Source organism: Eretmochelys imbricata, chromosome 25 (assembly GCF_965152235.1).
Source record: "Eretmochelys imbricata isolate rEreImb1 chromosome 25, rEreImb1.hap1, whole genome shotgun sequence".
NCBI lineage: Eukaryota > Metazoa > Chordata > Testudines > Cheloniidae > Eretmochelys > Eretmochelys imbricata.
This window is the reverse complement of record NC_135596.1, coordinates 5892537-5914235: the sequence shown is the minus strand read 5'-3', so window position 1 is coordinate 5914235 and position 21699 is coordinate 5892537. Positions and strand designations below refer to the sequence as shown.

General features: G+C 50.1%; 1 protein-coding gene across 1 annotated transcript in view; it reads right to left on the bottom strand.

Annotated features, from left to right (window-relative positions):
- Nucleotides 1-19236, bottom strand: part of ONECUT3 (one cut homeobox 3) — an 83993-nt gene extending 64757 nt beyond the window's left edge. The window contains exon 1 of the mRNA XM_077805382.1: nucleotides 18213-19236. Within this exon, the coding sequence (XP_077661508.1) occupies nucleotides 18213-19236 (1024 nt within the window). The remainder of the gene's footprint in view (nucleotides 1-18212) is intronic.
- Between the last annotated feature and the right edge of the window lie 2463 nt (nucleotides 19237-21699).

The following is a 21699-nucleotide window of genomic DNA, read 5'->3' as shown; positions in this document are numbered from 1 at the left end:
GGCCTGTGGAGCAGAAGGTGCTGAGGTTTGTGATGATCCTTAGTTCCTGGGGGAGTTCATTGCACAATCTTGGGCCTGTCCTGAGAAAGCTTCATCTCCTGGTCCTCTCCTGTTGTCTCAAGTCTTTATCTCCCTCCCAGCTCACTACTGTAGTGGGTGTTTCGAAATCAACAAGGACCAAAACTCCTTCTTGCAGTCCCGTCCATAGCACTGCCCCGCCATATCACTTCTCCTGCCAGACCAAAACTAAAAGGGCATTTTGACCAGCAAACCACGCACAGGCCAGGATCAAAGGGCTGGTCTTGGCAAAAGTCCTGCATTTTCCTCTTGCAGCAGACAGATGCCATCCCACAACCTTTATCCCTATGTGTTATTTGGATGACAGTGGATTGCAGTCAGGATCAGGGGCCCATTATGCCAAGTGCCGCACAGACACAGTGTGAGACAGTCCCTGGTCCTAAGAGTTAACAACCGACCTGAATTTGACAATTGCTGTTAAAGTCCAGGAGGCTGCTCGCATGACTAAAACCTGTTTGCCCAGTCAGGGCTGGCACCATGCAGGAAACATAACGACGACATAACCCTGTTTTGTCAGTTATCCCCGGCTGCTCGGGTAGCCACGTTTCCCAACCAAACCCGGATCATGCGAGATAAAGCCATATGAAAATAACGAAAAGCTCCAACCCAGAGCCCCCACCTCTTCTTCAGGCCACTGCTTCCCATACTGAGAACCTCAGACTCTCCTGCCTCGCTGTTTGAACTGAATAAAACGAGAAAATATTGGACTTGTTTTCAAGAGAAAAATCCAATATTCTGTCTGCGATTCCAGCCTCTGTCGCTTTTGATTCGATGGTTATGCTAGGGAAATGCTCCTCGCCCTGCAAATCTACCTCCCTTTCCATGATAGCTGGGGTGGGGGGAGGGAGGGACTGTTCTTTTTAAGCCTCATAATTTGTCATGCCATGAAGCAATTTCTTTGTTGACCATTGCTTAAAGCTGTTCACAGATATCCCCAGACCCCAGGAAGTCTGCCTTGCAACTCTTCCACACCACTACTTAGGCACCAGCAATGGGGTTTTAATAGACGTATTTTCAAATTAGTTCTGGGGCTTTCAAGACTTATCAGTTAAATGAGCTTTTTCAAATTGATTCAAAGGTCACTCAGAGAGTTTTCTCTTCTCTGTTATCTCTCCCTTAAGGTTTCAGTGGCAATCGGCGAAAATAAAATAAAATAAACCTCACAACCACACAAAGCCAAACAACCTGTAAAAATCTGCACCCCAAAATGACGCAGCACAAAACAATCTGCATTGACTTTAATACAATGTGGAGAATTCGGATCCACTTTTCTGGCACATTTTGGGAATGTGTTTCCTTTTTGAGACAAGCAGTAAATGAAAGGGCTGCTTCAAATAAATGTGACCAACGAGATGAACGTTTTGGGTGGAATATTTGGGTTTTCAGATTAATACCAAAGCAGGGGAAAACCACGAGTCTTCTCAGGAAACAATGACATTTGAAAAAGCATAGTGTGGATTCTAATTTAAACCAACACACATCAGGCTGAGGGGAAGAAAAGGCTTGAGATCAGATTATTTTTAGGGGGATTGAGCCGATTTCCTTGTAGAGAGGGGGGGAAAAGATTTAATATTTAACTCACAGTAGCTTTAATTGGGCTCCTTCTGGCCACTGTGATCAGCAAACAGAAAATACTTTGGCCCTGGAAGACGGGAGTTTGAAACTAACAAGATAAAATGTACAGAAAAACCTGGGGGGCAGATTCGCGGCTCTGGATCCGACCTACGGTGTGTTTACTTGAAGGGAAATGTAGGGCGAATCCTCCGGCGAGACTGACCCAGTCTAAATAAAGAGGTTTCGCTCTTAATTATTTATCAGTTATGGTGAATTATGTTCCAACATTTCTACGGGTCTGATCGGTCTATTTCCACAGCAGTGGGCAGGAAAAGGAGCAGATTTCAGTATTTTATTCTTCCGAGACCGGCATCGGGCGAAATGGATCCATATCCGCTTGAAAATCGTTTTAAAAAAACACCAGCGAATATTGCTCGTTATTATTTCCCTGAAGAAATCAGCCACCACAGCTGCAAGGGGAGTGGGTGAAAGAAAGAAAGAAAATAGAAAAGTGCGATGTGGGTGAATTGGTTTTTTCAGGCTCGGGGACTCTCGGGTTTGCAATCGGCAGATTTAAAATCTTGGGGCTTATTCCGGCATCTTGTAAATTGCACGAGCGAGGAAACAGGAGCGAAACGTTTCCCACCGTGCGCGCTTGCTGCGGCTCAGCAGCAGATCCCCGCGCCCCGGTTACCTCCGCTTCGCTTTGGCAAATCTCGCCTTCCTTTCTTTTTTGGAAAGTGGATTAAATATTTCACGCGCCCAGCGACCTTTTCCCTCCAGAGCCGCCAAATTAAAACGTCCAGAAAGCCGGGGAAAATCCCGCCATCAGCCCAGGACCCGGGCTTGCGTTTATTAGGGGCGCATAAAACCTTGGGCTCTCCAGTGCTGCGTCAGCTAATGAAGAAAAGGCCTAATGAAGCGATTCCCGAAGAGCCCGGTTCCTTTTTGGCTGAGCTTATTTCGATCAAAAGTTCAGCGGCGGGGTGGAATGATACAGAGTCGGAACACAGTACTGGGGCTACCGGGGTACACTGCGACATAGCTCGGGGGGGTGTGGGGGGTGCGTGTGATGCGTAAAGAATTGCACCGGGAAATATGAAAATGGCATGAATTATATTAATTAGAATTATATTATAGAATACCTTAATCCGTTTACATATAGCGATCACATTTTTACACACCTGTGCGATGAAGCCTATATTTCAATATAGAATTATAATAAAAAATCTATAAAAGGACAAGAATATATTTCTGGGGTAATGGACCTGTTACGATAAAAAAACGTGTGTGTCTAGATCTATATAAATGCCATATATATAATGGGTTGCAAATATATAATATATATCTCACATATACACACACACGTTTACATATATATATTAAAACGTGTGTGTATATGTGATATATATAAAATTATATATATATAATTTATGTATATATGTAATTTATATATATCTCACATATACACACGTTTAAATATATATATATATATATATAAACGTGTGTGTATATGTGAGAAATATATTTTCAACCCACTGAATGGTCTGTGGTGTGTGTTTTACATATATACACGCCCCATCTCAAACTAAAATGTCTAACATACAGAAGCGCTTGGTATTTGAAAATCTGTTGCAACCCGACCGTTCACGTTTTGCTTGGCCAGCCGGTAGCAATCCGAGATTCCATACACACGAATTGGGTAACTGCGCCCTCGCTATCCGGATGATACTGGGAGACTCGTTTACACCGGCATTCGATCAAAACAGGTGTTTTTCTCCGTTTTCAATGAGTCAAATATCTTTTCAAAAACATCCCCCCGCCTGCGCGGACGGCTCCTTAACGCGCAGCGGGAAGGGGCTCCGGGGTAGGAAATGTAAGAGGGGCTTTCTGGGGCTCGGCTGGTGAAATCCCAAACCCAAAAGGGACTGGATTAGAGAAAATAGGAGTGAACATTACCCTCCTAGAGCACAGGAAGTGGTGTATGGGGGGGGGCTCTTTAGGGCCATCGACTCCAATATTTCAGGAGTAGTTGGGTTCACACGGTAATCGGAGTAGCTGCTTATTCCTTTCTTACTCTGTGTGCTGGTTTGTTGGTGTGTAAGCCGGAGGACACACGCCAACAGGGTGTGCTGGGAGTTTTTCAGCTGCAGGGTCAGTCTTTTTTGCCAGTCTTCCCGGTGGGAAAGTGCAGGCAACCCCCCTGGTCTGTCAAAGCGGGCAGAGCCCCTCGGGGCCCCCCCTCCTCTCCCAGCTGGCGGAGCCTGTAGGATACAGCACAGAAATTGACGCCCTTTTGGAAATATTGATCGGAGGCCACCGTTAATTAAAAGCGAAATTCGAAATATGTATCGCTCTGCGTGCATTAGCTCGTCCCCCTCACACACACGCACTCTCGTGTGTGCAATAACTGGTCATGTGGAATATTTGATCTAAATCTATGTATCACACACACAGATCACACGCACACGTCTATCCTTTCAATTCCCGTGCAAACGCCCCCCCGCGTCACCAGCCCTTACACACACGTGTAGCCAACCGTGCCACAACTTTCAACTGCGGACACACAAGTGTTTCCCGTGGGAAGCCCGCTGGGGTCGAGAGCCTCGCTCGTGTTTCCTGGGGGAGCCCGGTCGTGTGCTGGGTCGAGGTGGCGGCGGTCTGTCTGTGCGCACACGCGTGCCCACATGGCGCGTGTGAGTGTGCGCGCAATCGGCTCGTGTTAACGTTACTCAGTTTCCCCAAGTACCGGCTTTTCCTGGCTGGGAGTTGTTGGGTTTTTTTCCCCCGCGCTGTGCGTGTGTGTTGCTTTGTGGTGCTGACAATCGCCCACCTCCCTCCCACGACGTTGCTGCGGCAAGCCCAGAGGTGAACGGAGCATTTTGAAAAGGGGGTTATTATGTCGTATTATATATCATTTGTGAGCTCGGGTAAAGATCCCGCTGGGCTAAAGTGAGGCAGGAAGTAGACACGGATCAGAATGTTATCAGAGGGAGGTCCGGGAATATTGCTTGCTTTTCTTTCTTTCTTTCTTTCTTTCTTTCTTTCTTTCTTTCTTTCTTTCTTTCTTTCTTTCTTTCTTTCTTTCTTTTTCTTTCTTAACTCATGTTTTCCACGTTCTTTCTTTGAAATATGCTAAGTAAAGTATTTCCTTTAATAGAAGCAGGCTTCTCTCCCTAGACAGACTAACCGCTTCCCCTGGCTATGTCTATTTTATGGTAAACGCGCATGAATGTACCGTACGCTACTGAAGGAATATGTACACATAAACAAAATCAATGCCATTCCCGAGAGTATAAAACACAGAGAGAGAGAGAGAGAGAGAGAGAGAGAGAGAGAGAGAGAGTATATACGTGTACGGGTATATACATGATTTAATGGCATGTGTCATATATAATTATATATACTTCACAATATATGAGTTTAATATATAGTTACCTAGATATAATTACATAGTTTGCACACACACCTTTTTAATATTTACACAGTACTTCGCTTTCATAGAGGCCTACACCATATCATGTGATCCAATTCACATGCATATATGAGAAGGAACTATGCTGCATGTAAGTAGGAGATCTAAGTTTTGTATAAACGCACACCGCCAGTGTATATTTCTGTAATACGCACATTTCGATGGCTCGCTAATGATTTGCGAATATGACCTGTCAATATATCGAATTTAATTTTTTTCAAGTATTATTCAGTATCATCAACTTCAAAACCACCCTCTTAAAAAGAAACCGGGACAATAAAGAGAACCCAATAAAAAGCCCGGACTATCTCTTTCCAGCACTGGCATTTTAACAAAAAACCCTATTGACTTGCTCATAAATCCGATCTGCAGATCAGATGGTTTAGAAAGCCTTTTTTGATTTCTTGCATGCAAGTGCATCTCATAGGAGCAGGAGAGAAAACGCCCGATGATTTATTAGCTGAGCGCTAATTCAAGTTAAGGACAAATAAATAAGGAGATGGTGGACTGATTGTGTAGCTCAACGGAAACAACCGTGTTATTGACTTCCCCCCCCCCCTCGCAATAATAATCGCAAATGAATTTTCTATTTCTGGGTCTATTAATAAATCTTTAGCCAGAATGGCTTTGATGCTTTTCTGGTAAATCACCCATAGGTGCTGGAACTCGGGGTTCCGGGGTGCTGCCGCACCTCCTGGCTTGAAATGGTTTCTATCACATCCAGGGTTCAATGGCTCTCAGCACCCCCACTCTACAAATTGTTCCAGCCCCCCTGAAACTCCCTATCGCAGAGAAGCAAAGGGCCGCCGTGACATGACCGATACCTGCCTGTAACAACCAAACCTGCCCACAGAAAAACAAACCAAACACACCCCAGAGAAACTGGAAATGATAGGAACTGTGATGGCATCGGAAATGTATTGTATTGACCTATTGTATTTCAAAACGATCCTTCCACATCAAATTGCAGAGACAGTAACATCGGCATGACTCTACCTAGACATGAATGGGTATTTGTGAACAGGCATACAGACAGAATACGGAGCAGATTCTAGTTTTACGAGGAAGCCCAAAAGTAAAATATAACGCAGACGTAAAATACATTTCCAATTCTCTCGCTCCATATATGCATATGGAGAGAGGGGGGCGCTGACGGAGAGATATTGAATTGGAAATGTATTTGATTTATGAGTTTGCTTTAAAATTGTGCCCCCCCCCCCGTAAAATGGTAGACACCCTGAAGTATAATCTCTTTCTGCCTCGCTCCTTATTCCCCCCTTTTCAGCTACGGATTTACTTGCCCTGTTAAACCAGCGTTTTCTTTCCTCCACTCCCAGATGTGTGGGGGGTCGAACGGGTGTCTGTCCATATCTGCTCCTGCCGCTTGATGCCCAACTCGGAGTCCGGCCAGCGTTTAGGTTCCGTCACTCGTGGTTTCATTTTGCGTGGCTTACAAACAAACCCACCGCAGAGAGGCTTTTGCTCTTTGCTAGAGAGCAGTGCCGGGGAAACATCCCTACCTGGAGAGAGAAATCGCTTCTGCTTTTAAACTTGTGACACTTTGCCTTCTGAGCAATAGGGGGAGGGAGAGGGGAGATCAGAGACCTGTCGTTTGATATGAAACTATCCTTCACACACGCCTAGATCTTTCGTTATACGATGCTTACCAACGAATAACACCTTACTCCATGCAATCCATATCTATATGTAATGATACATATACATGGTGGTCTATCAACCGTCACCAATACAGATCAGCTAGCTAGCTAGCTAAATTTTAATAGAGACATAAATGTAAATCTCTCTTTCTGTGTTACTGACCTCTGTTATTTTCCCCCTCCCAAGGCAAAGGAATCCCACATTCCTTAATGAGTCCACTGCAGGAGTCTATAAATTTCCCTGGCCTGTCTTTTGTATTTTGATGTCTGGCACATCCCGGGCTAGCTGTGTAATAAGCAGTGGTTTGGGACTTCAGGCCTTTTGATGCCAGTTGAGGCTGTGGCTGGGGTGGTTTGGGGCAGGGAGTGGAGAGGGGGCGGGAGAAGCTGCCTTACCAACAGAAAGGCAAAGCCCGGGCTGGGGATCGATACAGAGTCAGTTCAAACCAGCTCTGTGATCCGCTCCCCACAACGCACAGTGAGGCCAGGGCTGGGTCGGCCAATGGAAGCCACCAGCACCCAGCGCCAGCCGAACCGGAGACCAGCCCCGGGGACAACAAGCTCGTGGGTGCCTTTCTCCGCTGCCCCCCAGCCCAGCCCAGCCCAGCCCAGCCCAGGCCCTGAGCGTACTTGTAAATACCTAACTGGGCCCGGGGGAGTTGGTGTGACCACGGACTGCTACATTAGCACTTCTGCGGACACACAATGAGATAGATCCCTGAGGGGGGAGAGAAAGAGATGAAGGCGAATTATTAGGTTTGGGGTTTTCAACAGGGTCCAGCTAAGACCACTGAGGCGTTGAGCGAGTTAACTAAATGAGTAAGTAACTGATAGATAGATAGATAGATAGATAGATAGATAGATAGATAGATAGATAGATAGATAGATAGATAGATAGATAGATAGATAGAAGGGGTGGATGGGGATAGATAGATGAAGTGAGCTGTAGCTCAGGAAAGCTTATGCTCAAATAAATTGGTTAGTCTCTAAGGTGCCACAAGTCCTCCTTTTCTTTTTGCGAATACAGACTAACACGGCTGTTACTCTGAAACCTGTCATAGATAGATAGATAGATAGATAGATAGATAGATAGATAGATAGATAGATAGATAGATAGATAGATAGATGTGTATGGGGCTAGAGAGATCGATTGATCCATGTGTAAGTGGACAGACAGATGATACATAAAGTGTGTATGGGGGGGAAGATTTTTTTTTTCTGAAATGTTAAATATGCTGCATGGAAAACACCCCAGTGTCAATTAGGCCGCTCCTCCACACTGCTTATGGCTATTTACAGGCTTCGGCCCTGCCTAGCTCTCTACTGGGCACTGAAACAGACAAGTGGGAAGGCATCTGTGGCTGAGATCAGACAAAGGCAGAAGCTTCCTTGCTCTTTAAGGAACCACTGGTGGTTCTTATGGGCCGGGGGCTGCTTCTGGCCTTCCTGCTGAGCACCCTGCCCCCCACCCCCTGCCCCCAGAGGGGCATCGTGGGGGGAGGTGTGTGACTGGGAAACGCAGCTGTAGCGAAGAACTACAGGACAAAAGACGAGCAGCTAAGGGCCTGACTCTGTGTACCTGTGGCGGGCGGAGGGGAGCAGAGGCCCCGGTTATTGGAGACACGCTGCCCGACCTACACAGTCATCTGTGGACACAGACGTCCATCCACGGGGAGGTTAACACTGGCCACTGCCCTCTGTGCGGATGTCCTGACAGAACCCCGGTTACTTCCATGGGCTTCGGCTTCGGCACTAGGGGTGCTTTCAACTGCGAGACCTTTTCCACCACCACCCCCACCCTTGGGTTGTTGGAAAGCCCCCTCCCCTGGCACCTTAGCTGGGCGACCTGCCCGCCACTGCTAATCTCCAGCGCACAGGGGCCCCAGTTCTCCAGTTCGCCTTTGGAGGCTCGGTTACAGGAGCGAGGGCCCTGCCTCCTGCCGTGGGCCCAGTGCAGAGCTGCGCCCCTAAGGCGATCCCCGGCGAAGGGGGTTCAGACAGACTGTGGGAGGTGAGCACGTGTGAACATCTCCTCTCATTCTGGTTCGTCGCAGCATCAGAGCCCCCACCCTCTGCTCACCCATCCGTCTCCTGGGACTTATCTCCACACCCCGAACCTCTGAGCAGCTTCAAAGCAAATTAATCCATCGGCCACGGTCCGGGTTTTCTTCCTTTCCATCCCAATGCAGAAGGGCCCCTCCCCAAGGAATCTATTGCCAAGGGCATGCTGGGTTCGAGTCCCTCTCGGTGTAAGATCGGATCCCTTCGGGGGGGGGTCTTGATACAATAGCCAGGGGGAGATTCCCCATTGGCCACAACACACAGTGCCCACGTTTAGTCTCGGGAAGCCCCCGGATGTTGGACATCGGTATCATCCGTGGGTCCAGACAGATGGGGTGGGGCCCTTTTGAGAGGGGACGTAGCTATTTCCTGCCAGAGCCTCAGGCCATGTAAACCAGAATAAGTCTGTTAACTCACACCAGGTGCGGATCTAGCCCAATAACTACTTGTACTTGTTTCCCTCCTGCCACGCCCATACAGTCCAACTGACCATCCCTAAAACAACCGGCTCCGTGGGGCAGAGGGGTACAAGGCCTGACCTCAGTATAAAGTAATCTCCGCTCTCAAATATATTTTCCTGTAACATGTGTGACACATAGAACATATATGACAGGATAGCATTTGAGGAGCGGACGGGATGAGGAGGGTTGTTAATTTCATAGGGGTGGTGTAATGAAGGGATGGGGTGGGAGTGAATTATGATCACACCGGGAGCCAGCTGTGGATTTTGGTGGTTCCGCCTAACTTGATTTTCGGATTGTTTTAAACATTAGAAGGCGCCCCCAGAGCTTGACATTTGGGTTCTAAAGATCGAAACAAATGCACAGAGAAAATGCCATGTCGTCTGGACGTTCATTAAGGATGACCTGGAAAATTCACTTGAGGTTTTCCCACAAAATACATTTCCAAATGTACCCTGATGAAACCATCCTACAATTGCCATGCTGCACAACTCAGATTCACACGTGCAAGTGCACCCACAAAGGCACGCGCGCACACACACGTGTTCTCTGTGCGTAACATTCTTCTCCGTGTCTGTTCTGTGCTGGCCTGCACGAATGTTCACATTTAGTTTACACTTACGGTAATGTTTCTTCTTACAGTCTCGACTCACGTTGTTCGCAGTGTTGGTCCCAGGATATGAGAGAGACAAGGCGGGGGATGGCATGTCTTTATTGGACCAACTTCTGTTGGCGACAGAGATTAAATCTTCCCCAAGCCCTGCAGCTTGTCTCTTTCACCAGCAGAAGCTGGTCCAATATAAGGGTATTACCACACCCACCTTTTCTCTCTTACACACACACACATGCGCACGTATTCACATACACATCCATATGTGCACAAAGTACACACGTGTGCACAACAGAGAGAACTTCCACATTGCTCAGCCTCTGTGTGTGTCTGTATCCTTGGGTCTTAGGCTCCGCGTCTTTGTGGGTCTGTTGCAAGTGAATCTGCTTCTGGAGGAGGGGGGTGGACTTGTGTCTCTGTGGAACTGCGCTATGCCTGTGTGTGAGCGCTTGGGCGGTTGTATCTGGGAGCCCTGCTGTTTGTGCATGTGTGTTTCTCTCTGTGTGCCCCGAGGCAGGTGAGTGCCAGGGTGGCTGTGTGGGGGTACACCCAAGGCATCCATGCCCAGAACACATGCACCTACCCCCAGGACTACCCAGGGTCCCACTCTCCCCTTATCCCCCACCCCTTTCTTCCTAAGCAGAGTCTGAATCTGACCGAGGCAAGGAAGTGCGGAGAGGTAGAGAAGACAGAAGTTTGAAAGGGGTCTTTCGGGGGGAAGATTTCCACGAGACAGGCAGAGGTAGAGATGGATGGGCAGGCGAGCGAAGTGTCCATCGGGCTAAAAGAAACCGACCACCCTATGGGGCGGGGGGGAACAGCCGCAGCTAGACACACACACACCCCGAGCCACCTCTCCTCCAGTCGCTCTGGCAAGGCGTCCAACCTGCTTTGGCAGTGGAGACGAACCTGGCAAGCTGGCTCTCCCGCAAGCCAAACAAACCCGCCGGCTGGCGCTGGGAGCCGCGGCTGGGACCAGGGATGTGTTCGAGCCCGGCTGGATAATTAATGGTTCCTCTGCACATTGGCCAGGCGCTGCGGCCTGAAGGGGGAACTGGAGTGGAAAGAAGAGAAAGGCACCAACAGACATTTTATAGGCGGCCCAGCTTGTTTATTGATCTTCTATTTACTGACTCTAACTCATACACCAGGATGGACTCCTGAACCCGGCCCAGGGCCTGCCCCGCTCGCTGCAAAGCTCCCGCTCCCCCGAATGGCAGAGCCCCCTTCCCTTCCCGGGCACTGGTCCCCCGGCGGCGGGCGCGGGGCAGGTCTGGAGGGAGAGGCCTGGTAGATGGAAACCCCCCGCGCAGCTTCCTTCTGCTGGGGAGGCGTTAAAGGGGCCAGTTTCACGCACTTCCCCGGGGCTGGGTGACTCCCAGGGTCTCGCCCGTCCTTCCCCTTCGTTCACTATTTGTATTAGGTAAATTGTCTCCTCCCATCTATCTATCTATCTATCTATCTATCCCCATCCACCCCATCTATCAACACCAACACACCCCAGACCCCACTGTGTCTCTCTCTGTCACGACCAATAAACACCCCACTCTGCCTCCCCCTGTCACGACCAAAACACCCCACTCTGCCTCCCCCTGTCACCAATACACACCCCACTGTGTCTCTCTGTCACCAGCAATACACACCCCACTGTGGCTCCCTTTCTTACCACCAACATACATCCCAATGTGCTTCCCTCTGTCACCACCACACACACCCACTGTGCCTCCCTCCGTCACAACCAATAAACATCCCATTGTGACTGCATCTGTCACCACCAATACACATCCCATTGTGCCTCAGGGTGTCACCACCAATACGCATCCTACTGTGCCTCTGTCAGTCATCACCAACACACACCCCACTACACCTGTCTCTGTCACCACCATCACACCCTCAACTGCGCCTCCCCGTGTCACCACCAGTACACACCCCGCTTCGCCTCCCTGTCAGAACCAAGACACAACCCACTGTGCTTCCCTCTGTCACCACCAAAATACACACCACTTTGCACCTGTCTGTCACCACCAGTAGACAACCCCCTGCATGTGCCTGTCACAACCAACAGACAACCCACTCTGCCTCCCTCTGTCACCACCAATATACACCCCACTCTGCCTCCCTCCGTCACCACCACCAAAACACACCCTTCTAGGCGCCCCTCTGTGACCACCACTAACATATACCCCACTAAGCCTCCCTCTGTCACCGCCACCAACACACCCCACTCTGCCTCCCTCTGTCACCACCAAGACACCCCCTGTGCCACCCTCTGTCACCAGCAGAACACACCCCACTGTGTCTTTCTCACACCACGAATACATCCCCTGTGCCACCCTCTGCCACCGCCAATGCACACCCCACCCTGCATCTGTCTGTCACCGCCAATGCACACCCCACCCTGCATCTGTCTGTCACCGCCAATGCACACCATCTGTGCCTCCCTCTGTCACCACCAAGACACACCCCACTGTGCCTCCCTCTGTCACCACCAATGCACACCCCACCCTGCATCTGTCTGTCACCACCAATGCACACCCCACCCTGCATCTATCTGTCACCACCAATGCACACCATCTGTGCCTCCCTCTGTCACCACCAAGACACACCCCACTGTGCCTCCCTCTGTCACCACCAATGCACACCCCACCCTGCATCTGTCTGTCACCACCAATGCACACCCCACCCTGCATCTATCTGTCACCACCAATGCACACCATCTGTGCCTCCCTCTGTCACCACCAAGACACACCCCACTGTGCCACCCTCTGTCACCGCCAAGACACACCCCACTGTGCCTCCCTCTGTCACCACCAATGCACACCCCACCCTGCATCTGTCTGTCACCACCAATGCACACCCCACCCTGCATCTATCTGTCACCACCAATGCACACCATCTGTGCCTCCCTCTGTCACCACCAAGACACACCCCACTGTGCCTCCCCCTGTCACCACCAATGCACACCCCACCCTGCATCTGTCTGTCACCACCAATGCACACCCCACCCTGCATCTGTCTGTCACCGCCAATGCACACCATCTGTGCCTCCCTCTGTCACCACCAACGCACACCCCAACTCTCCATCTACCCTTCTTTCCTTCTGCCTCCCACTCTCCGCCCACATCTAACTCCCTCCTTTCTCCTTGGGTTGCTGTGCTCAGTTGGGTCTTTCTTCCCTTTAGCTACAAGTGGCAGGCGACAGATCGGTGCCTGAACCCCGCCAGATTCGTTCCTTGCTGCCTTCCCGCCCTGCCCCGATTGCGGGTCTCTCCCCAAGCACCCGGCTCGCCTCTAGGCCCGGGGTCCGCGGCCACCCCGGGGGGCGAGGGGGAGGCTGTCGGGTCGCGCTGAGCTCTGGCCCGGGGCAGAGGGGAAACAGAGATTCCCAAGAGCCTCATGTGTCCCGGCTCGAAGGGGCCTCGCTGCCTACCCCCGGGATCTGGAATATCTCGATCCCCTGTTTGCAATTTCCCCAGCCCGGTGCAATGTCTGTTGCTTTGTACTTTGGCTCCGCTGTTGACTTTCTATACCCTGTAGCTCGCAGCTCTCAGCCACGTGTGATTCAATGTCACAGCCCGCCCCCCCCTCCCCCCCCCCCCCGCAATATAGGTGTGCTCTGGAGCGGCGATTTAAACAATATTTGAAGGCCGTTAAACAAGCGCAATGGGGCGGGGGTGCCGGTGATGAACTGGGGACAGTAACTCGATTGGCGTGCCGCCCCCTCCCCCAGACCAAGTCCTCTTGCCATATAATGGCGCTTTTTAGAGGCAATCAGGGTAATGTGTGCCAGGCGCATGCAGACGATATGCAGATCAGCCTCGGGGGAAGCAAAGCCAGGAGGGACAAAAGTCACAACTGCTGAACAAAAGAATAAAACAACCTTACGGTCAACCGACCGACCGACCAGAAAACACGGGGGAAATCCGTAGAAACGGAAACAACCCCTGGGGGGGGGGGCGTGCTTCTCCACCGCAGGTCGATCTCCCGCTCAGCGGGCACGACCCCTGCTCCTGCCTTTGCACACTCATGTGCCCGTAACATACACGCATAGGTAGTCACACTAAGCCCCACTGGCCTCCATGGGAACTTTGGCAGTGCTAGGAATGCAGAATGAAGCTCTAGATGGGTGTGTTCTTTTATAACCCCCCCCCCCATACCTGGTGCACGGTTTAATCTGTCTAGCGAGCGTTTGACATATAGGAACTTGGGTTCTCTTTCCCCCCCACCCAAACAAGTACCAAATCAGTAACTCTCTTTCAGTCCTTCCTTTCTCGAGCCCGACAATTATTCCAACATCGTTTTGAAATCACGCGCAGGGGAAAGGTGCCCTTTGAAATTACACCCTCGCCCTCTAAGTACACAATGCCTCCGCCGCGCGCTGGCTGCCATTTTCAGCGACTCCGTGTCTCACCCTCTTTAGAACTGGTTAATAAGCTCTCCCCAGATCCCTTGCACATCCCCAAATCCACTGGCAGAGTGTCCCCAAACGCAGACAAAGACAATCCCTTCCCTAGCTGATCGACAAATGCCATTTGCAAGAGAGCCATTCCATTTCGCCTTTGGGTTGCGATTTTCATATTCTAGTTTCCAGAAACACCCAGTGAGTTTTACTTGTTTGCTTAAACGACATGGCACTTTTCTGCTAATTTGGAAACAAACCAAAACCTTCCCGAAAAAAACAAACAAACAAAAAAACAAAAAAAAAAAACCCTTTCTTAGAATTGTCGTGTATATTTACAACGCAGGGCATTTACTATGATGCAGGATTTTCAAAGAATATCAGGGTTGGAAGGGATCTCAGGAGGTCACCTAGTCCAGCCCCCTGCTCAAAGCAAAGCATTTTGGTTGTAATCCCCCTTCTTTCGTGTGTTTTATTTTAGGTATGTAACATACCTGATATTTAAATGTTTGATATTTCTGTGTCATGCAATACAGACGTGCTCATTTCCTCTCGCTGTATTATATATGTAACATACCTGGTATTTTAAAATCCAGTGCAACATTTTGCATATCTTGCACCACATCTTTTCCTTTGAGCAGGACTATATTCTAATATATGCAACAGAGACGGTCGTTGAACGTGTATCCAACAGATTTTGATTTAAATCAGTTAAAATCACCCAGGGCAAATGACCTCCTAGTTCCCCCCAAAAAGTTTATAGAGGAACTCGAAACCTCATTTCAACTCAAAATTCAGAAAAGGGTTTCAGAACACAATGCTAAAGAGTGACCATGTTCCAACAATATTGTGAGTTCATTTAGTGGAGGGTTTTTGTTGAGTCTTTTAGGTAAAATCCACGGCCATATATCTACTCACAGACTCCCCCTTGAATCGTCCAGCTTTGAATTTGTTGTTTTTTTTATTTTGGTGAGTCAGAAATAAAACAACCAACTGCTCAATTAGACTGAACAACGGGGGTACTTAAAAAGCCAATTGTGGCACTGTTTAAATCTTTATTTACCAGAACCTTGTAAAGGCAGGAACAATTTGCATTCTATTAACTGCTTTTCAATAGGGCATCGACTGGAACTAAAGGATGCCACTATCTTGCCCTAATTAAAGAGCAACTGAATTACACTAAATACATATGAATACTACTATCCCCCCATAAATAACCCCAGACATCTTGCTATAGGTGGGGAGTGCTTCATCCCATTCGCCCAGGCTCTGTTAGGATCTGCTTGGAGCTCAGATACACTGACACTAGATGGCCCACAGGTCATGTGGAATTTTGTTTCAATAGCCCAATCCACCCCCTTTGAGCCCACCAGACACAAAATATCCATAAGAACGGCCCTACTGGGTCAGACCCATGATCCATCTAGCCCAGTCTCCTGTCTGGCCGTGGCCAGTGCCAGGTGCTTCAGAGGGAACTAACAGAACCGGGCAGTTTCCAATGATTTATCCCCCCTGTAATCCAGTCCCAGCGTCTGGCGGTTCTGAAGTCCAAACCAGAGGACTTGCTTGTCATCTAGTCTATGAAGCAACCCTGTTCCCTTAGCAGCAAGGCAGGTGGGTTACAGGACACGGGGAAATAAAATGGTCAGAAGCAATACTGAGTATACAGAACGGGGGGAGGAGGTTGCGGGGGGGGTGAATGCAGGTGTGTATAGCATCCCCATGGCTGCCACAGCCGAGGGCATCTTATTTCAGCATGTCTAGAAATACTCCTGAGACTGCAGAGAACCCCGAGCCCCTGTGGAAAATGTTCTCTCCACACAACGAATAGAGAAAGCGAAAGTCGATGATACACATGGAGGTTTTCATCTTACTTATGGATATATGAAAGAGATCACTGTGTTTCCATATGTAGGAAATCGATCTGGGTAAATATATTTCACCTTGTATTCTATGCGAACAACAGGAGAATTGCATCTGTGCTTAGGTGGCATTATAAATGATCATACAGCATAAAACCCACGGTTCTGTTATGCAGACATACAAGCAGAAGAGAAAGAAACTGTCTCTGTTTGTCTTGACATATCTAAGGAGACATATATGTGTATGCAGAACAGAGAGGAATACTTAGCCACACTTTGCCTTCATACTGTATCATTTATAAACACACAAAGACTATGAGTATGAGTGTGTGTGTGTGTGTATACAGAATGTGTGTGTGTGTAAACATATATATATGTATATAAACACACACAGGTTCTTTATAATGTACATAACACACGATGCATATAAATATGTATATACAGTTATAATACACGTTTCATGGGACTGTATGTTTAGCTCTATGCATCATGTATGATATATATTATACAGAACGTGTGTACGTATTTTTCTAGACAGCCATATTTATAATCATGAAATTCACACCGGGCTTTAGACTGGACTCCTGAGTTTCACTCTCGCGGGGGTGCTGGTGGGGAGGGGAATGCGGAGAAATTCGATCAGCGTAATTTTTAACCTAAATCTTAACCCAGAGACCCAGACCCCACCTCTCCCAGGGTATACAGACAGGCTTCAGAGTTTACAGTTCGGTCTCTGGGGTCTCTCTGCTCAGTATTATAGTGCCCTGGAGCGCAAGAGGCAAAGTGTCCTGTCCCCCCGTCCTAAAACCAGGCCTTTCCTCCCGCTTCCGCGTGGGTGCATTTATTTTTCGGTGACTGTCCATTCATTTAAAATACAGTCAGGACTGAGTCAGCATCTGAGCCGTGATGGTTTGGGTACCCTCGGTTTCAGAGCCAGACAGCAGCATCTCCCTGCTAGCAAAGCCCCCGTTTGCTTGCAAAAGAAAACCAGACTGGGAGAGGGCCGCGTCAGATAGATCCCAAATGCAAATCATTGCCCGGGCGATAGAGAATTGATTGGCGGTGCCATTTGTAAAATGAAGGAGCTATCATATTGATCCATTGGGAAGGAGAGGGAGGAGGGGAACAGCTGAGTTTTGACTCATTCAGCAGCATGAAGAAGCAGGCCTTGGGGGTTTCTGTGCATACAGACCTTTTAGACCTGGCTGGGGTAACTGATTTACCGCTATGTATTTAGGGTGGCGAATCCAGCTCAGTATTAAGCCCTTCCAATGGAGCAAAAAAAGCTGAGAAAAGCCGGTAGGTAGCTAAATAGCTGGGTAGAGATAGATAGACAGACAGAGAGACAGAGAGAGAGGGTGTCTGAGGATAGATAGGTAGATAGATAGAAGGGGTGTATGAGGATAGATAGAAGGGGTGTATGTGAATAGATAGATAGATAGATAGATAGATAGATAGATAGATAGATAGAAGGGGTGTATGTGAATAGATAGATAGATAGATAGATAGATAGATAGATAGATAGATAGATAGAAGGGGTGTATGTGAATAGATAGATAGATAGATAGATAGATAGATAGATAGATAGATAGATAGATAGATAGATAGATAGGAGTCTAAGTAACCTATAGGATCTGCACCCCTGATCCCTTTGACCTAGGATCTTTATATTTCAGACTGGTCGGAGGGAGGGATTTTGAGGAAGGGGAAAGGATGAGGTTTATGATAAATATGATTTCCTTTTCATGCGATCTGTTAAAGACTTGAAACAACCGATAACACACAGAGAGAGAGAGAGAGAGAGAGAGGAAAAAATAAGGATACAGCTACCCAGTGCAGAGCCATGAAAGGAGAGCACACCGTGTGTGTGTGTGTGTCCAAAGAGAAGCACGGATTGGATTTTTGCAATGTGTACCGATGTGTCACACCTCTGCTGCGCGTGCAGAGGGTGCCCGTGCAGACCCGCACCGGTCCTTCGGGGTTTCTAGTGCCGCCAGCAATCCCCCCTGCACAGACCCATGCCTCTAACACCCCCGCCCCCTCTGCCCCCCTACCTGCGAGCCTCAGCGCCGACATCCTCTGAAATTCAGGCTCCTGCAGCCACTTCCACATCCTCCGGAAGGTCTCCCGGCCGGACTTGAGCTTACTCCAGGGTTTGGGGTTCCTCAGGAGGTCGGACAGGGTGCCCTGAGACCTGCACAAGATCCTCTGGGCAAAGATGGCCTGGGGGATGCTGTACCGCTTCAGCTCCGCCGTGATCCTCTGCGCCACCTCCTTGGTGTTGATCTCCTCCACCTGCCCGGAGCTGCCGGCCTGCGAGCCCGAGGCGGACGCCTGCCTCTCCCGCTCGCCCAGCAGGGAGCCGTTGGGCTGGCCGTGGTGGTGCCCGTGAGGGTGCATCCCGTTCAGAGGGGGCATCATGCCGGCGCCCCCCGCCCCCAGCCCGCGGGCTAGGTGCTCCTCGCTCCGGGAGAGCATGGCCGCGTGGGAGTCGAAGCCGCTGGGGGAGAGCATCTTCTCGTTGGCCAGGTGCCCCCCGGGGCCGTAGGGGGCCAGCGGCTGCTGCGCGTTGTGCAAGGGGCCCAGGCCGTTGGGCAGCGGGGAGAGGGGCTGCCCCATGGCCGGCATGTCCTTGGGGTAGTGGCCGTAGAGGTTGCCCATGGAGGAGAGGCTCCTCTCGTCCCGCATGAGGGTGAAGCTGCCGCTGACGCTGGCGGGCAGGCGCTGGTGCGGGTGGTGATGCGGGTGGTGGTGGTGGAACTTGTCCGAGACGGTGGAGATGGGGGGCAGGTGCTGCAGCGGGGTCAGGGTGGTGTAGGTGCTGCTCAGGCTCATGCCCGAGGGGGACTCGCACGCCATGCTCATGGCCGGGTGTAGGGGGCCCCCCAGGCTGTGCTCCGGCCGGTAGTCCCCGGCGCCTTCCAGGATCGAGGCCATGCTGGGCACCACGGCCGGCCGCCCGTGGGGGACCAGGTTCCGGTGGGCGGCCGGCCGGCCGTGGGCAGGGCTCATCAGCTCCCCGGCCTGCGAGTGGGGCACCCCGTGCAGGCTGCCCAGGCTCTCCATGGTAAGTTCCATGCTGGCCCCCCCCGCCGCCCGCGCTGCCCGGCTTAATTCAGAGCCATCGATCCGCCCCCCGCTCGCAGTCAATCCAGCATGGTTTGCTGGGGCGCCTGGCCTCCCTCCCGCGCGCCGGGCTGCCCCCCCTCCCGCCCCCACCCCCTCGCCATACAACGCCCGGCCTCAGTGGGTGCGCGCCGCTCGCCCGGGCTCTCCCCCGGCCGCTGGCTGTGGCAGCCCGGGCTCTCCGCGCTCTGCGGCCGGCGCCGGGAAAGCTGCGGATCGCATTGAATCCCCGAGCCCCAGCCAGCCTCAATCTCACAGCCAGCCGGGCCTGACGTCAGCAGCTCCTGGCTCGCCACACAGCCCCCCCCCTTCCCCCCCCCGCCCCCCTCTCTCCCTCCCAGCTCATCCGGTGAAACTATAACGTGGTGGCAACGTGCAATTGGAAAATAAATGAACTTCTGCTTTCCTGGACACCTAGCGCTCTACCCTTCCTCCCCCCAGCCATGCACACTTCAGTGCAACCTGCCTCGCCTCCCGCCCCGCCGCCGTGTGCAACAAAGCCCAGGCGTGTCTGAGTGCAAGCCCGGAGCCGTGTGTCAAAGAGGAGAACCGATCGGCTTTGAAATGTATGGAAAAATGTAGATCGCCAAGAGACCGTTTGCACACGTGCTGCATTGGTGTAACACACACACACACACGATGAATCGATGGTTAATGCCCGGAAGCAAAGGGGGGGTGGAGGGAAAAATAATTCTAAAGGGATGTGCACGGGAGAAAAGCAGTTAACAGTTGTGGACACGGTTTTAGTTAGCGTCGTTCCCTGTTTGTTATAGATCACACAGACTCAACTGGATATCATATATAGAGCTTTTACGTTAGCTAATTTCTAAATCGATCGATCGATCGATAGATGCTATGCAGGCAATTACATAGAGATGTGTGTGTGTGTGCGTTTGTGTGTGTGTTTGTCGGTGTGTGCGTCTGTGTCTACATGCATTCATGGTCTCTTTCCCTGCGTGTGTTTCGGGGGAGGCGGGCGGGGCTCTGGTGCGGAAGGGGAGGCGTTGAAAAACACGCACCGTGGTGCCCTCTGACAACCCCAGGCTAACGGGATTGTCCCGCCTGGGCTTTTCTGCAGAGAGATTCACCCCCTTAAAGCTCGCCCTCTGGGGACTGCAGGCTCGCGGGCAGTCTCGGCTCTGTCCCCATAACCGGTCTGATCCCTAAAGGTATCGATCGCTACACATGAAGAGGGGAGGAGAAATACCTCCTGGCTCTCTGAGTTGTTAGCTCAAAAGGCTTCCTGGGGAAAGCCAGGGGGAAAGGAGCGGGTCACCTCCTGTTCTCTGGGCACCTGTGGGCACCGGATTCTTCTTCGGGCTGGCCTGCCAATTAGCGCCACTCCGCTTCGCTCCGAGGCAGAAAGGGGTGTTCACACTCTCAGGGCACCGGCTAGGGAACGTGGTGACCCGCACTGGGATGTGGCTGTCAGGAAATCCCTGGTGACTTGCCATGGCATAGGCTCACCTGGAAGCGCCCGGCGACTGCACAGGGGTGTGTGTCTGTGTGTGAGATTGCAACGCACGCACATGTATAGACAGACACGCACATGTATAATGTGCATGCATATCACACATACCATCAGGCGACCTGCAAACAGCAGTGACTTTACTCAGGTGAGTATTCCTACGGACTTCCTCAAGACTGCTTACAGACAGAGTTCCTGATGCCTTTGCGCCACAGAATCCAAGGGGTAATCGGGTTTTTGGCCTTGTACGAAAGAAAGAGAAGATAGATAGATAGATAGATAGATAGATAGATAGATAGATAGATAGATAGATAGATGGTGTGTGGAAGGATAGATAGATAGATAGATAGATAGATAGATAGATAGATAGATAGATAGATAGATAGATGGTGTGTGGAAGGATAGATAGATAGATAGATAGATAGATAGATAGATAGATGGTGTATGGAAGGATAGATAGATAGATAAAGTGGGTGTGTGGGGAAAGAAAGAAAGAAAGAAAGAAAGAAAGAAAGAAAGAAAGAAAGAAAGAAAGAAAGAAAGGCTGGCAATTGGTTTTCCGGATCCAATCAGTGTTTTGATCATCTTTAAAACTTACTTGCAAAATATTACAGACTCTTATGTGTGACCCCCACCAACAGCACGATAGCTGGCAAAATTAAAAATAGAATATTTCCGCCGCAGAACTAGACTGCTCTCTGGAAATCAAAGACTGGAAGGAACCAACGGACTGTACAGACATTGCAACAACTCCCACACTTCTCTCCCTTTAAAAACTCCTGATCTTTACATTCAGATCAGACACATGCATTAAATAGAATCTTAGAGAGAGGGAGACAGTGGGTGAGAGACAATAAAACACAGACATTTAGCTCTAGCCAGACGGGCAGACAACAACATATCATCTCTCGCCTTTCTAGGGAAAAAGCAATATTGAAATCTGAGAA